This window comes from Balearica regulorum, chromosome 1 (assembly GCF_011004875.1).
Source record: "Balearica regulorum gibbericeps isolate bBalReg1 chromosome 1, bBalReg1.pri, whole genome shotgun sequence".
Lineage (NCBI taxonomy): Eukaryota > Metazoa > Chordata > Aves > Gruiformes > Gruidae > Balearica > Balearica regulorum.
In genome coordinates this window covers 117,052,394-117,074,472 of record NC_046184.1, presented here as the reverse complement: position 1 = coordinate 117,074,472, position 22,079 = coordinate 117,052,394, and the positions used below count along the sequence as shown (strand labels likewise).

Here is a 22,079-nt window from a genome sequence, read left to right as displayed (position 1 = left end):
GGTCTCAGATTTTGATGTCAGCCAATGGAGGGCTACACGCTGGCTTGCTGTGACTGCTGGGATGTCATCAAATTGTCATCATGACTATCTGAGGCATCCAAAGCAGGCCAGTGTTTCAGAACGCGTTCTTGAGTTCCTTGGTGCCTATTTACAGTCACTAGAGAGGTCAGTCCTTCACACAGGCTGTCTGACTCAGTTTTGGTGGCACCCACCCCTTTCGGAGCTGAGCAGAGACACTAAGTGCTCAGTGTAGGTCTTCTACCGACGGTTAGGAGATCCACTTTCTCAGGCATCAGAAATCACGGCACCTGATATAGGCTCCAGTGCTAGGGAGCCTGAATACAGCCTCCACTGTCTAATCTGGTATTACTTCCGCCAGTGCAGTCTGTTGCATGTTGCATACGTATGTGTGTGTGTGTGTGCGCGCGCGCGCTTGTGTGTAAGTGTATTAAGCAAGTGTATACTGAAAATAAAAAACTGTATCATAATACATAAAAGAAAGGAGATGTTTATAGTCCCGCTGTCATCCCAAAACAGGTATATCCATAAAACACAGATTTCACTAACAGTACCTCCAATCTAAATCTACCTTTGTCAACCAGACACATAAATGATGAATAATGTAGAAGCTATGAATAAAAGTGATAAAACCACTTAATAAAGCTAAATGTAAATGAAACAGAATAACCAGAGAAAAAACACAGCCAGAATTATTGGTAAGCAGCAATGAGTGACACGTAGGTTTATGGTTATATAGTCTTGTGGTTAACCAGTATGTGGTTAATGAATAGTCTTCTGTCAACAAGAAGTAAGCTAAGTATCTTCCTGCTTTTGCCAACTTGTGTCACAACCTTAAATAGGTTCTGAGATCTACCCCGTTCTGTAGAAAATCTTGAAAGCAACTTTACCTCCCTCTTCTTTATTCTGGTCTTGTAGACTGGCAATGTGGCCACATTTTACTACATTTCACTGTTGTTATAAATTTTTTTTTCTGCATTTCTTTTCTAACTGGAAAATCCACAAGAGCATTCTAAAGAAATAAATCGAGTATGTATTCTAGCAGAACAGCAGGAGCACCTTACCTAATGCATCAGCAGTTTTCAACCCCCCCCCCCCGATGTGAAGCAAGATGGACATACTACAGGTTATTAAAGAAAATAAGTATATTTTCAAAGTCTCTTTCAGCCTTAGTGATCTAGGAGGTGTATATAATGATACAGGGAAACTACTTTTGGAAAGAAGGAAGATCTACAGGAGCCTCTGGTATTTGTTAAGTCTAATGCTATGGGTGATAAAAATTTTTTGGAAGGAAGTTTATTGATGAGGCTTTGGGCAACGTGGTCTAGTGGAGGGTGTCCCTGCCCATGGCAGGGGGGTTGGAACTAGATGATCTTTAAGGTCCCTTCCAACCCAAACCATTCTGTGATTCTATGATTCTATGATTCTATGATTGAACTTTATTACTGATGCCTAATAGAAAGATTTGTTGTGCTGACTGAGAGAGAGTAACAAAGCTGTAAAGCTTTATCATGTAATTTGGTATTTAAAGAATGCCAAGAACACAGCAATCGTTGGTCTGGGTAGATGTAGGAACCAAGAGTTGAGGGCCAAAGGCCCCAGGACAGGGATCTGAAATTACTTTTGCTTCTGTTGTAATTCTTTCGATCTCAGGGACTGCTTCCTAGTGAGGACGTGGAGGTGGGAAGACACTGGCCTGGGATTTGCGACGCTTGTGTTTCAGCTTCTGTTTTGTCAGGGCTGTGATTCAGGATTACAGTCGGATTTGTTTGCAGCAGCCAAAGTGGTTAGCATCGCTGGCCACAGGCTTCCTGTGAGATCTTGTCCAAGACACTTTATCTCCCCACAGTTCCTCATCTGTAGAGTGGGGAGAATACCTCCCTAATTCACAGGGATGTGATGAGGACAGTTTCCAGTAACTGCTATGTGTGTGTGCTCGCCGTGATGTTGATGCAGACCATTAGCACCAAAGTAGGAACTGCATTAAGAGAAGTATTGAATTGCAAGTGAATGTGCATGGCGGGGCGGGGGAAATATTGCTGCTAGTGGCAGGCATTTATATTTACATTTATATTTAAATTTATATTTATTTATATAGATAAATGAAGCAAACAATAAAAATGGGAAGTCTTAGAAGGGAAGAGACTTAGCACTCAGGAGGGCTGGAGCCAAGTGGTAAAATAAAGCAGACAGGGCTGTATGGGAAAGCTCGCGCAGCATGTGCCCGAAGAAGGAGAACCTCAATTTTCTTACAACAGTTCCTGGTTATCTAACTTGAGGTGATGTCCCTTGATGTCTCTTACTGATAACGGAGATTCCTGTCAGTATCTGAGTCCTCCATGATGCTGAGATAACTATGCTAAACCTGCTGACAGGCAACGTTTTTACTGTTGTCCAGGCCAAAGCCATAATGAATGTATATATGAGGTCTTATCAAAGATGCAGAAAGTTCCTTTTGTTATTTAAAAAATGCCTAGAGTAAATGCTGGCATTGACCAAAAGCAAATCCAGAGGCAGCAGGATCTGAAGGCTTGCAGTTACAAGGGGATGTGAGACGCTCCCCGGCAGCCATCAAAATGAGTACTTTTCCCAGTTCAGAGCTGTGCCATGCACATAACGATTTTGAAAAGGCCTTCACAGTTTTCTTACTGAATAATAGAGAAACTAAGCATAAAACTCTGCTCTGTCTTCATAAAATGTTTTAATTCTCTGTGGACGAGTTGTAGGGGGTTTTTTTTATTATTTTTTCCATTCCCTTGTTTCTTGGCATTGCAGTAGCAGATTATTTTTAAAGGGTTCTGGTTCGCAATATGGAATTGATCTAATGCTAGCTTCAACCACAAAGCATGGGATTTTACGAGCTGCCTAGGGGATCTGAGCACCCTTTAATTTTAACAAGCACTGTTGATCAGATTCCCGTGGCAGTTTTGGAAGAGTCAGTCACAATTTCTAAGCCTCTCTGAACTAGCACCCTTTAGAAAGTACAGATAATGTACCAGCAGTCATGTAGATCAGATAAACTCCAACTGTTGGGGTAACCTCATTTTTTTACAAAGTGTAGATCATTTAAATAGAAATTAATTTTTTTTTTTCCAAATGCTTTGAGCAGTTGCCACGGAGGGAATGCATCCAGCACCTGGCAGTTGTGAAATTATACGCCCCGCTGCCTAGGCACATATCTGTCTTTAGATACGGACAGCTCAAGCGTTTTAGTGCCATTTGGTGTGTTCTAATGCTAGCTGAAATGAGGAGTCCGCCTTTTCTCAACACATATGCTTAGTAACTTTTTTTCCTCTTGCAGGGAAAAGCTTCACACTGACTATCACGGTCTTCACAAATCCGCCACAAGTAGCCACATACCACAGAGCCATCAAGATAACAGTGGACGGACCTCGCGAACCCAGAAGTAAGTGAGCCGATGACAGCATTTGCAGAAGGCCAAGTTGACGGTTTAGTATAGGGGTTCATCACCAGCCTCATGAAATGCAGCAATACCCAATGCATGTGGAGCAGTGGGTGTCTTTTAAGCCAAGGCTGTCCTATGAATGGTTTTAATTATGCCTTCCCGAAGCCTTATTTTTCACAGGTGTCCAGCTGATCTAGAATATGACTTGCATTGCATTTCTAAAGTATCTACCTAGGGATGACTTGGATCATACCCAAAAGCTGACAGCAGGGATGCTGGTAAAAGGTGGGCAGCGTATACCTTATGCATCATTTCTTGCTAGCCTTGCCTTTCAGATGTTAAGAGAGCTTTAAAGCATTGGAAACCAATATATGTCATTGATCTAACTTTTCAAGCTCAGCCACCTTGCAAAAATAAATAAATGCCAAAGAGAGGACACCTGGTTGCTGCCTTGTGGAGTTCACTGTACTTCATGCCGTTGTATAGCTTAGGAGCACCCATTTTCACAGACAGCCAATCTTTCCTCTTTTTTTTTTCCCCCTTCTTTTTTTAAGACTTAAGTACAAGGAGGAGATGAATGGTTTGATATCTCGAGGGGAATACCTGCACCTTTCACACAGGCGGTTGTTTTGTTCAGTTGGCGAGGGCAGGCTGTTTTTGGGGGGGGTGAAGTGAAGTGCGGGCAAAGGAGATCCGCAGGTATAGATGCTTCTGCAGCACATATGCTGCCTGTTACCAGAGGCAGTCGTTAACCTCAGTCACTAGCCTGAATTGGGCATTTTCATATTTTTATCGAAATGCCCTGGTGGAAATTGAGGTTTGTGGTTAGTTTCTTGCAATCCTCCTGCATGCTTGGCAGAAGTTCTGGCTGTTGCTTAAGTGGAATCATCCCAGGAGAAGAGAGCAGCAGAATTCAAACACCCACTAGAGAATGAGACTTGTAGCTCGGGGTTGCTTAACTGAGGGGGGGGGGGGGGGCGGGGAGAGAGAAAAAGAAAAGAAAAGAAAAGAAAAGAAAAGAAAAGAAAAGAAAAGAAAAGAAAAGAAAAGAAAAGAAAAGAAAAGAAAAGAAAAGAAAAGAAAAGAAAAGAAAAGAAAAGAAAAGAAAAGAAAAGAAAAGAAAAGAAAAGAAAAGAAAAGAAAAGAAAAGAAAAGAAAAGAAAAGAAAAGAAAAGGGAAGAGAAGGGAAGAGGAAAAGAAAGAAAAGAAAAGAAAAGAAAAGAAAAGAAAAGAAAAGAAAAGAAAAGAAAAGAAAAGAAAAGAAAAGAAAAGAAAAGAAAAGAAAAGAAAAGAAAAGAAAAGAAAAGAAAAGAAAAGAAAAGAAAAGAAAAGAAAAGAAAAGATTTGAAACTTCAACTGAAATAGTTTAGAAAACTCATGTCTTGCCTGTACGTTTTCTTCGCGAGCTTTCATTTGTCTGAGTTGCATAATGATGCTGCATTCATTTTATGGAAAAATCCGACCTATATTTTTTTGTATTTGAGGCCAGACTTTAAAACAAATACTGCTGTCAGGGTAAGAATTCTTATTTAGTTTGTATTTATGTTTTTTGAAAATTGTGGTTGAATTGTCCCTGAAAAATACCCCTGGTGAACCAGGCAGCTGTGCACATAAAAAAATAAATTTGTATATGTAAGTTCCTGATTTGCATATGCAATTACCTGGGCTTGTTCATAGTTTGCTGACAACAAATAAGCTTTAGTTTTTTGAATATGAGTTTGCAGGAACGGTAAGAAACAAAATCATCCTGCAGGCATACTACTGTTTTAAATCAATTCTTCAGTTGGTATAATAGTTAATATTTAATGAGATTCTACATTTTAAAAAGGAAGTAGAGATATAATACATACTGAAGCAACATACGTATCTTCCCAACTCAAATGTATGTAAAAGCTTCCTTGTAAATAACTTCACTTTGTCATAGGTAAATCAGCTGCATAGTGGAGGCGTTATGCGTGTCAGGAGAAGAGGTCAGACCCCCCCCCCAGGAGGAACGCGCAGCTCCTTTTATCGCTAAGTCATTTGTGACACAGCATAGAAGGGATTATGCTCCCTTCATTTGTCAGTGGGCTGCAAAGTCCTTCAGTTTGACTTCTCACCAAGGGTTTCTGAATCGCAGCGGCTGTTGCCGTTCAGTCTGATAGCTCCTCTTTATACATTTGACTGAGATACAGATTGGCCTGAAGAAATACACCGCTGGCTGTGAAGGAAAAAAGAAGTGGTAGCCAGTGCATTCTCCACTCTGAGACAGTTCTGATGCGTTTAGGGTATACATTTATTTTTCTGTACTCTCACTCGGTGGGTGTAGCCTATTTTGCATTGGTTCAATTAGATCGGTTAGTTACATGTGTAGCCTGTACAAAAATAGATTGCAAAGCTGCCACCTGCGCAATCTCACATGCAAGAGTTGCGGTTAGACTTCTCAAAACATGCATGCTGTGTACTGAAGGGATTTAAAATTATATCTGCCTTCTTGTATTGAGATTACAATCAAAATACAAACTGCTAGATTACAGTGTTTCTAGTTTCAGTAATTGATATTTGGGAATGTTCATGCTTACAGATCCATGACTCGCTCGCTCAAGCTAAAGGAATTATAGAAATACTGAGATGTATTTTCTAAGATGTCCCAATTAGAAAGAAATCCACGGAAGACAGTAATGGGAACAAAATTAGATAATGCTGTCTTACAAAGATCTAGAAAAAACATGCTGAAGTCCAAAACCAACTCCAGCAACAGTTTTTGATTCATTTACTTTATAACGGTTCTCAGACAGTCTGAATTCTAGCGAGTGCCTGCATTCTCTGTGAAAAATGCTGCAAGGTAAGGGGCCATTTCTAAGGATGGAGGCCATCTGAGACAAAAGTCAGAACTTCACACCAGGATGATTTTTAGTGAACTTTACAGGACACAAAAATTCCTTTTTAAAAAAACCTTTCAGATTGATTAACTTAAGAAATAACAGAAACATTTTCTTTTGTCTTCAGAGAATGTTGGATCAAAAGTTTCTGAGCCAGAATTAGACGGGTTCTCAAAGTGGGTGTTTTCTCTTCACCTGAGCACACTTGGGGAAAAAACTTCAAAAAGTAATACAAAGCAGGATTAGAAGCCATTTTTGAAAGACAGAAAAATATTCAAACCAAAGGTTCCAAAAGCAAATATGCAAAGCACAGATTTTTTCGCTCACTGGGATGTGTGGAGATGTCACAATAGGTGATGATAACACTGTGTGTATTATCACACATGCCACCTTCACTCTGCACAAAGGTCTGCAGACTTTGGGTTCTTGCATGTCCCATTGCGCATTTGGTCGTGATCACTGTGATGGCCAGGTCTTTGCCTAGCAGCATATTTGCCTACGTAACTACCAGAATTACATTTACAACTGTGATAATTACTCATGTGCAGGACTGATACCATTGTCCTTTTTTTTGCTGTTGAATTTCTGGCTGTGCCTGTCCAGACGATACTTCTCATCAAATTGTCATGGCTTGTAGAGAGAGCCAAGGTACTTCAGAATCTGGCTCTTCCTCCACTGCTTTCATTATGTATTTTTAAAATCTCTTTTGAACTTAGCATTTTCATTCTCCAGCTCTGAATAAATGCTTATTTTCAAATTTTTTTATAAAAAGAAATAATACTGCACTGTCAGGGAGAAGGGCAAGATGACCTAACCCATCATTTTCTTCTCCAACTTCTATGATTCTATGATTCATAAAGCAATTTATGTTTTTATGAGCTAAGTCCATGGGGAAAATCATTAGCAGTAACCAGATCAAGAGTAGTGCTCCTGATGAAAATACTTTTGGTTAGGAAACTTGGTAGAAATAGTATGACTCTTAAATTAAATATTTCCCTTAGGCCATTTGACCTACTGTGTACATCTGCTGAAAAATTAGGTTTTTCGTCTTTTGACTGCTTCTTTCTGTTTTCTCATTGAATTGTTTTAACCTACATAGCTCTAAAAAATTCACTAATGGACCAGGTGCCTGAAAATGGCGCAAAAGGGAAAGGCTACATGGATTTAGCCCCAGTGGGCCTGAGATGTCCAAGGTTAAGCTGGGCATTAAATGTGATTATCCCGTATTAGATATGTGGTTTTCCCAAATACTTTTTTGGCATCCTTATATCAAAGGGCAGGATGCTGAGGAGCGGAGAGAGAGAGAATAATATTGCTGAGCAGGATTTGAGAAGGAGCTTAAAAGGCTGCTGGCCCAAGAAGTACCTTTTTAGGAATGGAAATTTTCTTTTGCCTCCTGGCAAAGCTAGGGGGGAGAGGGGGGTGGGTACGCTGTAGGTCAGCCACAGTTAAGGACACCCTCAGACCCTGATCTGAAGTGATCCCGTCTCACTTGTAAGGTTCAAAGAAAGCCCATGGCCTATAGTTGTTCTGAAGGAAACCTTGCCCAGCCTGAGGTCTGTTTTAGGGAATCCCCAAGGACTGATGGTGCGAAGTGCACCTGATCGGCTTATCCTTTCCCCTGCCCCGTCCAACCTTTGCCCACAGACCTTGGACTCCCAGAGCAGCTTCTGGGAGGAGACTTAGCAGAGCCCGCAAGGAGCTGGCATTGCCCGTCCCGTGACAGAAGCGAGGAAGGCTCTGCACGTGTCAGGCTGGGGAGGGATGATTCCTCTGAGGGTTTCACATCACTCCCACCTTCAGCCTTCCATGCAAGGAAAAGCCAAACAGTTTTCCACAAAAATTTTTCATCTCAGTGAGTTGAAATAATACTAAATGCCTTCATTTCTTGCTTGCTTTCTGCTGCAAGTGCCTCCATCTGTTGGAAACTGAGACTAACATGTACCAACAAACAGTTTAGAAACCGTGAAAAGATGAATCATCGTGTCATTGGAATAGACCCACCATATAGATTTCAGTGATGACTTACCAGATACTTCCATTCACCTGGACACTTACAGTGCCTAGAAGTTACTTAGCAGAAAAAAATACAAGGGGAAAAGGTGGCATTTGCAAGTTGATTGTCCATATAACGAAAATGTACCAGGGACTCTTTCTTCCTTTGCTAGCACTAGCTGCGTGCTCCACAGCACGCCAGCCTCTCAGTATCACAACCCAACTTTGCTAATTGCTTTTTAAAAAATCTTGGCTAAGGTACTTGCCCCCGAAAGCTTCCAATCTAAATAGACTGTGTGGAGACAAAAGAAAGGGATGGGCTGCAAGAGCAGCCGACGGTTGCGCGCTGCCAGGTCTGCGCCTGTGCAGTTGTGTCCCCGCGTCCTATTGTCTGGGGGACACTGACGTGGGCGGACTAGTGCTTAAATTATGGGTGCACTCTGGGGATGTTTGTAGTTGGCTTGTGCAATGGTTATGTGCAAGCGTGCAGCGGCTCGGGGAAGTTGCAAAACGTCGCTAGCTCAAATTCACACAATGTGACTCGCGTTGCTGTGTCTAAATGGATACAGGAATCACTGTTGGTTTCCTTTTTCTGTGTGTGTCTCGTCAAAAGACAGACAAAGATGAGCAATTGAATCCATTTAAATAAAATAAAGCAGAATATTATTAAAAGGGCATGCTTGCAGACCGAAGGAGCTGTTTCTAAACATCAGGCAGGACAGTCCTAGCAGCCCCCCTGGCAGCCAGGCCAGCTCCGCGGTTCCCCAGAGCAGCAAGGGAACAACAGCCTAAACGTGCATCCTGCGGTTGAGCACGTCTCCCCCCACTGTGAAAGCTGTGCATGCCGCCAGCCCATTTTTCATAATGAAAGTACACAAAGAGTGAAAGAGCAGAGGGCAGTTTGTCCCTTTGTGACTTGTGTTTTCTGAAGAAAAGCGAAGAGTGAGAGGGAAATAGGCCTGTTTCCACTATGCACGCACTTTCACACGACCGGCCCGAATTATTCCAGTGATATAGCATTGGACCCTCTGGTTTAGCGCAGGACCGTATAGCACAGGAGCACCACATAGCACAGGGCAGCCTGACACTGGACATTAAAAGTTTGGCTACAGAACGGGACCAGAAGTTGCATGTCTGGGTGCAGTCAGCAGCTCTCGGAGGCCCCACTGTCCCAGAAAGGCCTCTCTGTGCCCCACATCCCATCTGCTCGGCAAACCCCTTGGGGCTGGGGCAGCTCCGGGCCGGGGTTGGCACCCTCGCAGTGGCTGGGGGGGCTGGCGCAGCACCAGCCAGTTGTCTGAGGTCTCAGAGCCCCCCTGCCTGGCTACCCCGGGGGGCTTTCACTGGCAGCAGGAACCAGAAGCAAAGCCCGTGCTCTCGAGCAGTCGGTTTCAGACTGGAAATCATGCTGACATACCAGCAGGCACGCTGCCCACGAGGTGAAAAGACCAGTAAAAGCAAAGACCTGTAGCTGCTGTAACTGCCCCAGTGCAAAGATCCCTCAGTGCAGGCAACGTGCAGGCAGGACCTGCTTCACATGGACTTTAACTGGCTAGCAGCTACCTGCAGCGCCTAAAAACAGTGCTGGCTGTTCTCCATCAGATGCGCAAAGGATTATGAAATTCATATGAATGGTCAGCATTCCCTGGCCTGACAGTGACGGGGGGATTCTTTTTGTCCTACTCAATAGGTAGGACCTCAATAGGTTTTTAATACCAGCATCCTTGAGGTTTCATGGTGCAAGCGCTTTTTTTCCATATGGAAAAGATGAAACAGGATTATTTTCCCTAGCATTTATCAGTCTCACTGCTGTGTCTGTTAGGAGAGTTGATGCTGGGTGATGCGAGGCAGGGAATTTGTCATTTTAGTTCAATAAAATTGTCAAATACATGCAATATGAAATCTTGTGTCAAGACTGCGTTTCTGGGAGTGCGGTAGCTCATATATGGTTGCTAGCCAAGTTATTTGGCTGTTTTTTTAAAGATACGTAGAAGGCGAGCTCCTTCCTCGCACAAAGCCGGTAAACAGGAAACCAGGGTTGCTGCGGTGTGGGCTAGGAGCAGCGGTAAGACTGGCCCAGTCCTATAGACATTATTTCAACTCCTTTTCTGAGTCACTTAATCCCACATAGCTCTTTCCCTGCCCTTCCCCCGCTTGACTTAGTGTGATTTTAAATTGAGAACAGGTAGGTAGTTATTTTTCATTTCTTTCACTTTTTTCATCTTTGTCAACCTTTTTTTTTTTTTGCACTTCATTATTGTATCAACTAGCGGTTGAACGGCTACAAAGGCTGTGGTGAATATTTTTAAGTGTTTACCTATATTTGCATGGTGGGATTTTCAAGGGCTATACAGCCTCGGTCCAGCTCTGCTGAAATCAGTGGGCAAGTACTCTGAAACTGTGAAAAAAGCAGAATTAGATGAATATATGTTACTTCTGAAAATGCTTCCTAAGCAGTCAGTAGGTCTGACTTTCTCCTGTCAACTGCACTTAACCTACAAAGAATATGTAGCTGTTAAGATTGGTGAGCATTTTCCATAGAAATGGAAAGCTTTTGGTATGGGGGTGAGCATTTTCCATAAAAATATGAAAAAAGCCTGTATAGATGCCACTTGTATTGTGTGTGTATGTAAAGAAGAGCATTAATATGCAGCACTCTGATGAGTAGGTTGGCCATAGGGGATGTGGTCCCCACTGAAGACCCTAGTTCACTGACAGGCCAAGTATCTTTCCAGTGAAGTTAGCTGGTGGTGCTTTGAATCCAAGATTTCTAAGTCTGGTCCTTCATCCATCATGTTTCTTCAGCAAGGACAGACTTTTGAATGGCAGTCATTAAACGTGAGCGAACGAAAGGTTTGTAGAGGCTGAACTGGGGAAGAACGGTGAAGAAGCTACAAGAATGACTTGTCGCTCAAACCCCATGTTGCACCTGCCTACTGTGGTTTGAAGGGTGTCATATAGCCCCTACCCTTCCCAGAAGGACGTTAGCTAGCACAGCTGGGCTGGTGGAGCATCAGTCAGCAATTCCGCTGTCCCCTCCAGGGCTCACCACCAAATACCTACCGCACTGCTGGCAGATGAGAAAGTTTGCTTTGGGGATGGGCTGGAGGGCAGCAGGACCCAATTGCACACACCCTCTGCCACCTGCCTCTTTCAGCCTGCCCTCCGCAGGAGGTGGGACGGGGGGGGGGGGGGCTTTCTCTTCTGCAGGCTCCTAAGGGAGCTGGGAGAAGCAGGAGGGAAACTTTCACCCTGTCTGGAGTGGTCAGCCACTCCCGTTCGCCAAACAAGCTTTTGGCAGTGCGGGACCTTTTCTGAAGCCTCTGTTTTTTTGAGGAGTTGCCTTATGGGTTTACCAAAACAAGACGTGTCTAAGAGAAAGGCCGGGTGAAGCTGTGTGGCACTTTTAGTGAACAGCCCTATCTTCTTCTTGGAATAGAACTGGTTGGGGTGAAAATCCATCTGTGCTGCAGTTCCTCCCAGCCTCCCCTGCCCTGGATTGTCAGAAGGTGCAGCAGTTTCCCCCTTGCAAGCCCGTCCGAAAACACCGCGGGCCTTTGCTTCATCCTCTGTCACCCGTTGTGAAGAACACAAAAAGGAGTTTTGCTCTGTATCTCCATTTGTGCCCTTGCTTTTTGCTTGTCTGCTGCAGCTGGGAATTGTAATGAGTAAATGCATTTTCTGTTAGTGTTTAAGTGATAGATCTCAGTCAGAGCGTTCCTACGTCAGTGCTGCGTGTATCTGTGCAAAGCGTGAGGGCGAGCAATGCTTGGGAGAGGCCATCTCGACTCTGCTTCTGAATTGTCAGAGAAGCAGTTGTCTGTTGTACGAGGGCACGATGTGCTTGTTAATAACTGAAACACATCCTAAAGGGAGGGAAGGATGCAAACATCTCCCTTGCCTTCTAAATCATGGAACAGATAAGGAAGACCCTGTAAAAATGGGAGGAGACATGAGAAAGAATTTAAGCAGCCACAGATAAAAAGTTGACATTTTTTTTTTTTTGTTTTAATAGCGCCTGACCTTTATTCTTCCTTTGCAGAGTGTTGTAGTTTGAGTCCATTAAGCACGACACGCACCAGACCATCTTCTCAAGGCTGACCAGTCCTGAAAAGCCAGGCTATGTCATAACCTTAGCACATAGAGCTGCAGAAAAATTTAGGCGACAGTGTTGATTTAATTATTAAGGATTCTGTTTGTCTGAGTCTGCCTGCCTCTCCTACCTACACCCTGCATTATAGGCTGTTCTTCATTACCTGCTCTACCTATCTTCGCAATCTAGCCGCAAACAGTTTTGGTTGACCACACCACTTCCCTCTTGAAAGTTAATACTGTTTGACTCATTCTGTACTGCTAACACCAAGCCAAAGAAAACAAGCCAAAGAATAACCTGCTTGTATGCAGCTTGGAAACTTCTCAGAGGCCCTGCTTTCAAAATGCTATACAGTAGCTTACTATATCTCTCTGCAGCTGCAAAGAAAATGAGGAAAGCAAAAAATGGTTCAAGAAACTAAAATAAAGACTAGGCAGAACCACATGAAATTTATGAGCTTTCAGTGAACTGCAGTCCTGTGTAGGCACAATGGAGCATTAGTACAGAGGAGGGACTGCTTAGTAACCTACAGATTAAAATATCTTTGGAAATTTCTTTGGAAAAACAGGTATTTTCAACTATTGTGTGGAAACACCAGTCACCAGACTTGGTAAAAGCAAAGGTCTTTAGTTCAAGGGAAGCGCGTAGCCCAGCTATATACTTTTTTTGGAGACGAGCAAAGATTTTTACAAGTCTGAATGGTCAGTATCCATGAGGAGTAAATTTACTTTTGTGTTGCCAGATTTCCCTGGTTTACATAAACAGTGAGCCACAGGACTTGACCTTTAAGTTGCAGGTCCCTTGTTCAACTCTGAGGCTGAATGATGGAGACCTTTTGCTGTCTAGAGATATTTCGGTGGAGCGATGAAACGAGTTTCTGTCTAAGCTACTTCTCTGACCTCCAATCCCGTGCTGTTTGTGCAACCCACTTTCCTGTTCGTTTGTCCTCTCCGAGGCACTTCAAAGGTGGTAAATGCTATCGTCCCTCACTTTTCCCACTCAGGCTGAGGGAGGGGGTCCAGATTCATCCCACCTAAGCTTATGCATTAGATTAAGGTGCCTGAATTAGGAGTCTGGTATTCAGCAGAGAGACAACTTTCTGCCCAGTGCTGCTCAAATGGCGGCTCAGTCCTTGCTGCCTGAACCTTGTGTTTCTGCAGGTTTTTTTTGGACAGAGGTGTCTTTTTGTGCCTGTATTTTTCTTGGTTGCTTGCTGAGCTGCTGGTTGGCTGGTTGTGCCTCATTCTGCACCTACTCTCTCATACATATCTTCAGCTATGATGTCTCAGCCCATGGCTGGAGGGTATTCTTATGGCAGTTTGTACATGTGGGAAGATGCAAACTATAAAGAAACAAAAGAGGCTTTTGGCAACATGATGCTTAGGTTGGGAGTCATTCAAACTTTGTCAGGGAGTCAGGATTTTTAAAGTATATGCATTGACATGGGGGAAAGGGAAAAGAAATCAAAGGGTATAATTTTGCAGACTAATTTAACTTTCATGAATAACTTCTTCCCTCCAAACTCCTAACGCTCGGTTCCCTTACTTTTTACTTCTCTGCGATGACCTAATTCCTGGGGTCAACCCACAGAATAATTGCACTTCCATGACAGTAATAGGGGGCACGTATATGTCAGATTCATCAGAAGTTTTGGTGGATCCATGACAAGTGAAATAATTGCATTTTAAGTGGAAATATGTTTGTGCATTGCTATTTGTTAGTACAGCGCAGGCCTCACCAGCAGAGCTGTGGGGAGAGGAAGCATATTTCCTGCCTTGCAAAAATTGTCAAGATTGCTTTTTCTGGCTGTGGTACCTCAGGGTAGACGTGATGTTTTTCACATGTTCATCAGGAGGCAGGGAGAGAGCTGGAGGGACCCAGCCCGGGTGATGCCACAGTCTCGCAGTCAGCGTGCTGGCAGGAGCGAGGGAGACCGGCAGCCTCTGCTTGTCCCTTTTCCTGGGCACGTTCCCCGCTGGAGCTCTCCAGACGGAGCTGGATAGTGAATCACCAAAGTTTGTTTTCTAGTATAGACCAGGCAAGAAGGGCTTGATCCAGACTCTCCAGCCTGTTCTCATTTGTTCCGGAGCAGGACTCCCTCTCATCGCAAATTTTGCTCTATCTATAATGTCTGTTTGAGTGGGGGTTTTTTTAAAAGCACTAATTTGAAAAAGAGGAGTTAAGAAAAAAAAAAAAAGCCAAAATATTGTTTAACTACTGTCAAAACACATAGGAAAAAAACAAAAAGGCACCAGCTGCTCAAGGTGCATGTCATTACAGTAGGGCAACTAGCCCTCCCAACAGAGGCGCAAGTAGCTACCTGGGGTTTCCCCCAGGTGAAGTGGGGAGTTACTGGGGAGCAGGGAACCTGCCAGGTAAATCTTTGTTCACCTTGTTGATATCACTGGACACTTGTTCAACACATAGCCAAGTTGGATCACCTGGTGGAAAAAATTAAATGCTCAGCAAAGGATCGTACCTGAAATGTCTAGTCTGTCAGAGTAAGAAGCAGATTTTCCATAGAGAGACAGAAAGGGTGAGGTTTGCCAGGGAGCTGATAGGAGAAGCGCATCTGGAAGGGCTTCCCGGTGTCAGAATGTCTGTGCTTGGCATTGCTCGGCATTCTGCTTCTGAAGGGCGGCTGGATGTCAGCCTGGTCATCGAGTCGTGTAATACCCAGCTTCATTCACACGATTCCCAGCATCTACAGTCAGGTCGGGTCTGATGACCAACGCTGATTCTGCTGGTAATTACAGACAAGGCACTAAAACGTTTAGCATAATATCCTCTCTACCATGATGTTCCTTCTGTCTGGAAAGAAGGCTTGTGTTGTACAGTGCTTAAGAAAAACAACAGAAAATATAATTGCTGATGAGTCTGACTACCATCACCATTATTTTTCCTCTCCACAGCAATATTATTTTTAACTGAGAAAAGAGAAAATATCCTACAGCGTGTCTAATTCCTTTTTTAGGAACTTTTTACATTATTTTTTTAACACTGTGCAAGAGGTTGGTGAGCTCTGACGCTGTCCCATACTGACCTTTCTAATGTCTGAGTGCGGTATATGTCTTTTGCAAGTGATGGAGGCTAGAGAGGAAACCACTCTGCAGATTGGTTTGATCTTCAAGCGTGATTTCCTAGAGCACCATGGGGTGCGGTGTAGTGATGGTTAGTGCCTTATGCTAGGCATGTGCCTACATCTCTGCAGGATCAGGTCAGGTCTGTTTGAAAACACAGCCAGCGGTGTCCTAAGAAAGCTATACTACTTACTGTTTCTGTGCAGATAGGAAATCAGGGAAAAAGAGTGTGCAAAGTATTTTATATCTGGGATATCTGGCACATAGAAAAATATTACTGGTTTATGCACTTAAGGCACTATTTCTATTGTTAGAAAAAAAATGCTTTTTTGCAAGCAGCCTAGCTGATTTTCAAGCATTTGCATTTCCCAGCTTGGTAGTAATATAGAAGCATTATACTTTAATTCAGTTTTGTTTCCAAGAGTATATAATTTTTTGCACTAAAAATAGTGTGCTTACTTCCTAGAATAATGTGAAAGAGTATGTTTTCTTCTTATTCTTCATTATGTACAAAATAATTGGATTTATTTTAGCTCCATGGCACAAAACAGTGTTTGCCACTTTATTAACAGGACACAATGAAACATGGCTTATTTTCTACCCTGCTAGAGCTGGAGCCAAACCAAAGCCCTGAACACAAACAGCCCTGAAAAGAGGGGATGCTTGGATCGAGGTCCAGCATGGTTCCAAAGCAGCCAGCTTTGGTTAAACCAAAGCATCTGGTCTCATCAGTCACTCCTTACTTTGGCAAAGTCTGGCCAGATGCTGCATTTTGCTGTGTGTAATCCACTTTTTGAGTGTGAAAAGTTACCATTTCCACCTGGGAAGGGGGCGGGGGGGGCAGAGGAGACAGGTGGAGGTATTCTGCTCCCCTTGGGGAGAAAGGACTCCACTTAATTGAACTCCCCTTACATTATCTCCCCACAAGTACAACCTGCTGATTTGGGGCAGAAAACTTGTGGATAATACACACGAAAACCTGTGGCATTTCTGCTCGGGTCTGCCTCTGGCTGGGATGCTCAGCAGCCATGAGCCAGTGGTCTCCATCAGACACCCAGTACCCCGAGCCCAAACCTTTTGTGGGTGTTTGTTAGTACCTCCCAATGCACCAGCTCCAAATAGCCAGATTTGTGAGTGATCGAGAGCAAGTGACAGAAGAGTTTGCTCGTCCCATGACTTGATTAAGAGAGAAAAAAAAAATAAGTCCATTAATCCATTTCAGCAGTGTTTACTTGTAAAACTGTCCTGGGTACCCACAGGAATTTCGGTAACTTCAGCTGGCAGAATGAGAGTAGCGATGCCTTTCCTTAGTCTCCACTTCTCCCCCTCTGAACCTGATAGGTATCTAGTGATGCTTTTAAAAACTAGGTTAAAAGGAAGGTAATGGGAGACCTGTTTCTTTTCCTGCACCCGGAGGCAGCCCGGAGCGCTGCTGTCGTCTCCACAGGGCTGGCTGCGGTGCGAAACCCAGACCAAGCAACCATTGCCAACGCGTGCCCAATGTGCACAAAAATGGGGGCTGCCAAGGCACTTTGTTCTTCTTGTTTCTGCATCCAGAGCCCCGACCAGATGGCCACGGGCCAAGCTGAGTGCTCCACGGTCTCTTAAAGTCTATAAAACTGCGTTTCCGTCCCATTAAGAGGGAAAGCACTTTAATGTTGCGCTGCTGTAAAAGTATCAGAAAAGCTAATGTTTTCTCTGCCCTCCTTGTTTAATATTCTACATAAAAAAACCCTGCCTCACCTCGCTGAGACAGTATTTGAAAGGGATAAGGACAAAAAATTGTCCAGAAAACCCAGACCCTGTGGTTTAGCTAAGCAGGCTGGATGTCCTATTTATTCCAGCTTCTCAAACACTGACTCTGCAACCCAAGGCAAAAAAACAAAAATGAAACAAACAAACAAAAAAGCTGCCCTTTTCTTTACTCTGCAAATTGATTCTTGACAAAAAGGATGGGGACATGGGGAGGGAAAGAGGACAGCGGTGCCATCTCATGGCAAGCGGGCTCTCTCTGCAAGCTCTGGTCCAAAGTCTTCTTCATTCAACAGCTAGATGTTTGATCGACTTCCATAAAGTCCTATCCGATTTGTAAAAGTGGCAGATCCTCCTGGCCAAACTGCCGGCTCGGCAGAGCTGCACCAGCTTCCAAGTGCCTTCCCGCTGCTCTTTTTCATCCTGCATCACACTGCTCTCCTGCGAAGGGGAACCCTGGGCTTGTGGTCACCGCGCTGAGCTGGGAGAAGAGCGTCTGCAACAGGGTCACTGCCTGACCACGGGCAAGTCACCTCATTTCTCTGTCATTCAGTTTTTCACCTGTAAAAAGGGGATAATAATAGTCCCGGGCTTTACAGGGGTGAACTGAGGACAACTTGCCTGCTCTTTAAGCAAGGTGTTTAGAGGGTAACTTCAAAGTAAAGCTAATAAACACGAAAATACAAGTCACCCTAGCAAAGCTCTGCCTGTGCATTTATAGTGGCTTGGGAAAACCATTTATATTTGTTACATTTTTCTGACACAGTTCTTCACTTTCCTGCTGCAGACCTTCATGAAAAACAGGTTTTACGTTGCTACCTGCAGCAGTCAGCAAGGGACAAAAGGTTAAATAGCTCCTCTGATTAGGGGGGGAGGAAAAGAGCCTCTTTTGGAGCTACATCTTGAGGTGACAGAAGCCTGGCATTGATTCTAGGTAGTTGCCCCCCAAAAATTACAACGTATGGGTGAAAACAACAGCAGAGTTCCCCTGAGAAGGAACCTGATGGTGCTGGTCTTTCTTCCCCAAATGCATTGACACGAGTGGAATTCCCACAAGCCCAAGGGATGAGACAGACCTTGGGTGTGCCGAGGCACCACGGGTACCCCCAGGCTACGGAGGAGGCCCCATGCGGGAAGCTGCTAGCTGGGGCACCCCCCTTCAATGCCCAAAATTCAGCAGGATGATCTGGGGCAGCGCAGGGTTGGGTGGGGGGAGTCCAGGAGTTTCACTCGGTGGATGCGCGGTGCAGAGACAGGCAGAGATACTCCCATCAGCTCGGAGGGAGCTGGCCTGGGAGTGGGGTGCCCTGCGGTGACCTCAGGAGGATGCTGTGCCCGGGTTAATTTGTCCTGCTCGCCGCCTGCTCGCTGGTTTGCTCACGAGCTCGGGTTTGTCTGCCCTGCCCGGCGTTGTGCACCAGCTCGACACAAATTTAGTGCCTGAGCTAGATTCAAAGAAGGAAAGTTAATTCCTGCCTCAGCGGCCTTAATGCGGCCCTTGTCCTGCTGGCTTCAGAGGAACCGCTCAGCTCCGTGCGAGGCTGCTAGCTCCCGGCACTGCGCTGCCGGGACGCGTGGTTTCGCGCAAGGCAGGCGAAGCACGGGATGCCGGGAGTGCAGCGGCAGGCAGGTAGGAGGAGATGGTAGGGTAGCAGGGGGTCAAACTTGGCATTGGTGCGCCCACTTAAAAGCAGAAGACGTCTGAGCTGAATTTGAGATTAGGAATAAATTACATCGGGGGGATGGATTTGGATGGATCTGGCTCTTGACTCTGCAAGCCCTGGGTTCAGCCTGCTGAAGCTTAAAATAATCCAAATGTATGAGGTATTTTACACATCTTGTATGTCTCTGTGTGTTTGCATTCAAGTCCAGGGTCAGGAGCCCAAGGCTTGAGGCAACATCCAGCTTTGCACTGCTGACAAATGAAGCGTTTGCTCTTGACCAACCAGAATGTCAGATAAAAGTCTTTTTCATCTCCCTTTGCTTCTCTCTTCCTTTTTTTTTTTTCTTTTTTTTTTGGAAGCCCTAATGGGTCTCTTTAATGATGAAACTGCTACTATATAATATGTCTTTTTATATTTCAATTTTCTTTTCCCCCTCTTGGGATAATTTACAGCACAGTGTGGAATCTGAGACAGTTCAAGCTGTGCCAAAGGGCCTGGCAACAGGAAGAAATGCTGAGCCACTGTGATTTGGAACCATAATACAAGTTATAAAATTTAATTTTAGAAATGCAGCTACTGGGAACTGCTTTTAAATGCACATTTTCCTTTTAGTGCATAAAACGGTCCTGTGTCTTGATTGAGCTGTTAGGGTGGCTTGAAAGAGTGCTCTGTAGAGTAAGGGGCATACAGAGCTCTTCAGAGATCTTTTGCTGCTTATTCACTGATACTCAAAATTGGAAGCTGGATGTTTATGCATGTTTATGTATTAAATACTACGAGGACGTGTGGAATAGGGCACGGTGGATTATTTTCAGGAGTTTTGTGCCAGTCTGTTTCACTGCTGTAGCCATGAGTTGAGAGAGGACTCACCATAGGAACAGCATTGGCCATTGGTACAAAGAAAGCTGCAGAAGGCAACTCTTCATGGCAACAGAATGAAAATTGGAGCAGATAGATAGACAGCAAACTATGGTGTTCAGCAAAAACCAAGGGTAATGCCACCTTCTTCAAGGGAACAAGTAGAAAAAAAAAAAAGATGTTTGAACTCTGGGCTAGAGATTTGACGTGCATTCCCGTCAGGGTAATCGTGTCCTGTGGGAAGAAAGGGAAGGGATAAGCCACAAAGATTCATGAGGCAGCTGATTTCCTGAAACAAATGCAACGTGCAGAAATGGGATTGGGTTTGGGGGAAAAGGAGGGATGATGACATTCACTGCTCCACAAGAAGGTCCCCAAGCAGAAGGTATGAAAATGACATTTTTGGAGCTGGGTATCCTATTCCATTGACTAAATATGGATGGGGTCAGGGTATGTCCTCATAGACTCATTGCAGTCAGTATCTTACCCTACATTTGGAGACAGCATATTTGAAAGGACAACTTGTGTGCCAGAGACAGTCTGCTTTTGGGCTTTCTGCTGAAGGACTCCTTTCTGTGGACTTTAAGAAGAAAAATCCCTGTTGGGGGATGGGGGGAAATTACAACGGAAAGTTTTGATTCCATCTGGTTGGGAACATGGCTGAACCATCCCATTTCAGACATTTCACCAAATACAAGTCTTCTAGGGAGGTTTCCGTTTCAGTCCCAAAGTGTGGTGTCAGCAGCCTTCCAGGATAAGATACCCCACTTTTGAAGGATATCTCATAAGACTGGAAACCAATGGACACAAAAATAGTTTGCAAAGTTGTTAGCTCTTAAGAGGGTGGGAAAAGGATTTTTAATTTGTGCTTTCATCATGCCTACCAGAGAGCAAGTGCTCCAGCAGACAAGACATTCCTCTTGTATGCTCTGTGTGCAGTCTTTGTGGTTACAGGTTGACACACAAAGGATCCGAGCGCAGAGAGCAGCCGCAGGCAACAGTTAGAAATGCATTACCTTAGTCCTTGCGTACCGCTCGCTGCTGCTAAGGCTTATCTTGAAACCAGTCCTGCCCGTGATGAGATATGTGTCTGCCCTTCCAGCTGAATCTGGACGTGCCCCGATGCTGCGCTGGAGCTGGGCATCTCCAGCACCTTCCCTGTCCCCTCCCAGCCCCTCAGGGCCGCAGCACCAGAACTTCACGGCGACGGTGCTCCAAGGGCTGCCCTGGGGAGTGCTGGACCCTCTAACTCCCATGTGGCCATGACCAAGTCCGCTGTGCACTGGCCGATGCTGTAATGTCAGCATCTGCTCTCTTATAGTCAGATATCTGGTGAGACCTGTTTCTGAAGCTCCCGATGCCACTAAGAGAGATTTTAATTAGCCCGCAGTTTCAATTCTGCCAGCTTCTGGTGTTTCTTTCCTAATTCGATCTGTAAATCCATTGCATAAGGATCCAAAAATGGGATTTGTTTGGGTTTGTTATTTTATAGCCCTATAGCACTTGTCTAATTAGAGTACCTTATGACAATCTGGGATTCAATTTTTGAGGAGTTATTCCAGTGCAGGTTTAGCACAGGGGCCGCTCAATGTTTCCTCCTTTTCTGCCTCCCTGCCGACAGCCCTCCCTTCAGAAGCACCTCCTCTCCCAGCGCGAGGTGTGAGGCAGCACTGCAATTGCCAGTGGATCTGGTTCTTCAGACTAGGCCACGTCTCAGGCTGCCCCACAATGCGGTTACAATGCATGACTTGCTTGTGTCTCCTCTTCCTGCAGAGAGGTGGTTTCAGTTTAATTTCAGACGGCCGCTAGCTGATTAGGCACTTTGCCAGTAGATGAGGGGTTAAAAAAAAAAAAAAAGAAAAAAAAATTTTTTAAAAAAAGAAAATAAGTCAACAGACCTCATGTATCAGTGAGATTTTCTGATCTTTTTCCCCCCCCTCCCACAATAGGACATCGTCAGAAAATAGATGAGCAGACAAAGCCCGGGAGCTTGTCCTTTTCAGAGCGCCTGAGTGAACTGGAGCAGTTGCGTCGTACGGCCATGAGGGTCAGCCCACACCACCCAGCCCCCACACCCAACCCACGAGCCTCCTTGAACCACACCACTGCTTTTAACCCTCAGCCTCAGAGTCAGATTCAGGGTAAGTACCTGAAATCCTCCCCCCGCTCGCCCACCTCCACCCCGCCAGCCTGCGGAGCGTGGGGGCTCACAGGCGCTGCCCCCTCATCCCTCCATCTCTTCTGGACTCTCCTTGGCCACCTTTAAGGAGCGAGAGCCTTTAATGAGCGAAAGGAGGGGCTTCCTAACATATGTCTGTATTTCTAAAGACTTGACAGATTTTAAGGGGTCTG

General features: G+C 44.7%; 1 protein-coding gene across 9 annotated transcripts in view; it reads left to right on the top strand.

The window, feature by feature from the left end:
- Positions 1-22,079, top strand: part of RUNX1 (RUNX family transcription factor 1) — a 176,495-nt gene that overhangs the window by 118,650 nt on the left and 35,766 nt on the right. For 6 of the 9 annotated variants that reach the window (XM_075771501.1, XM_075771508.1, XM_075771487.1 and 3 more), the window contains 2 exons: positions 3,320-3,424; positions 21,677-21,868. In XM_075771501.1, coding sequence (XP_075627616.1) covers positions 3,320-3,424; positions 21,677-21,868 — 297 coding nt within the window. The remainder of the gene's footprint in view (positions 1-3,319; positions 3,425-21,676; positions 21,869-22,079) is intronic. The other 3 variants (XM_075771543.1, XM_075771534.1, XM_075771525.1) reach the window with 1 other exon arrangement.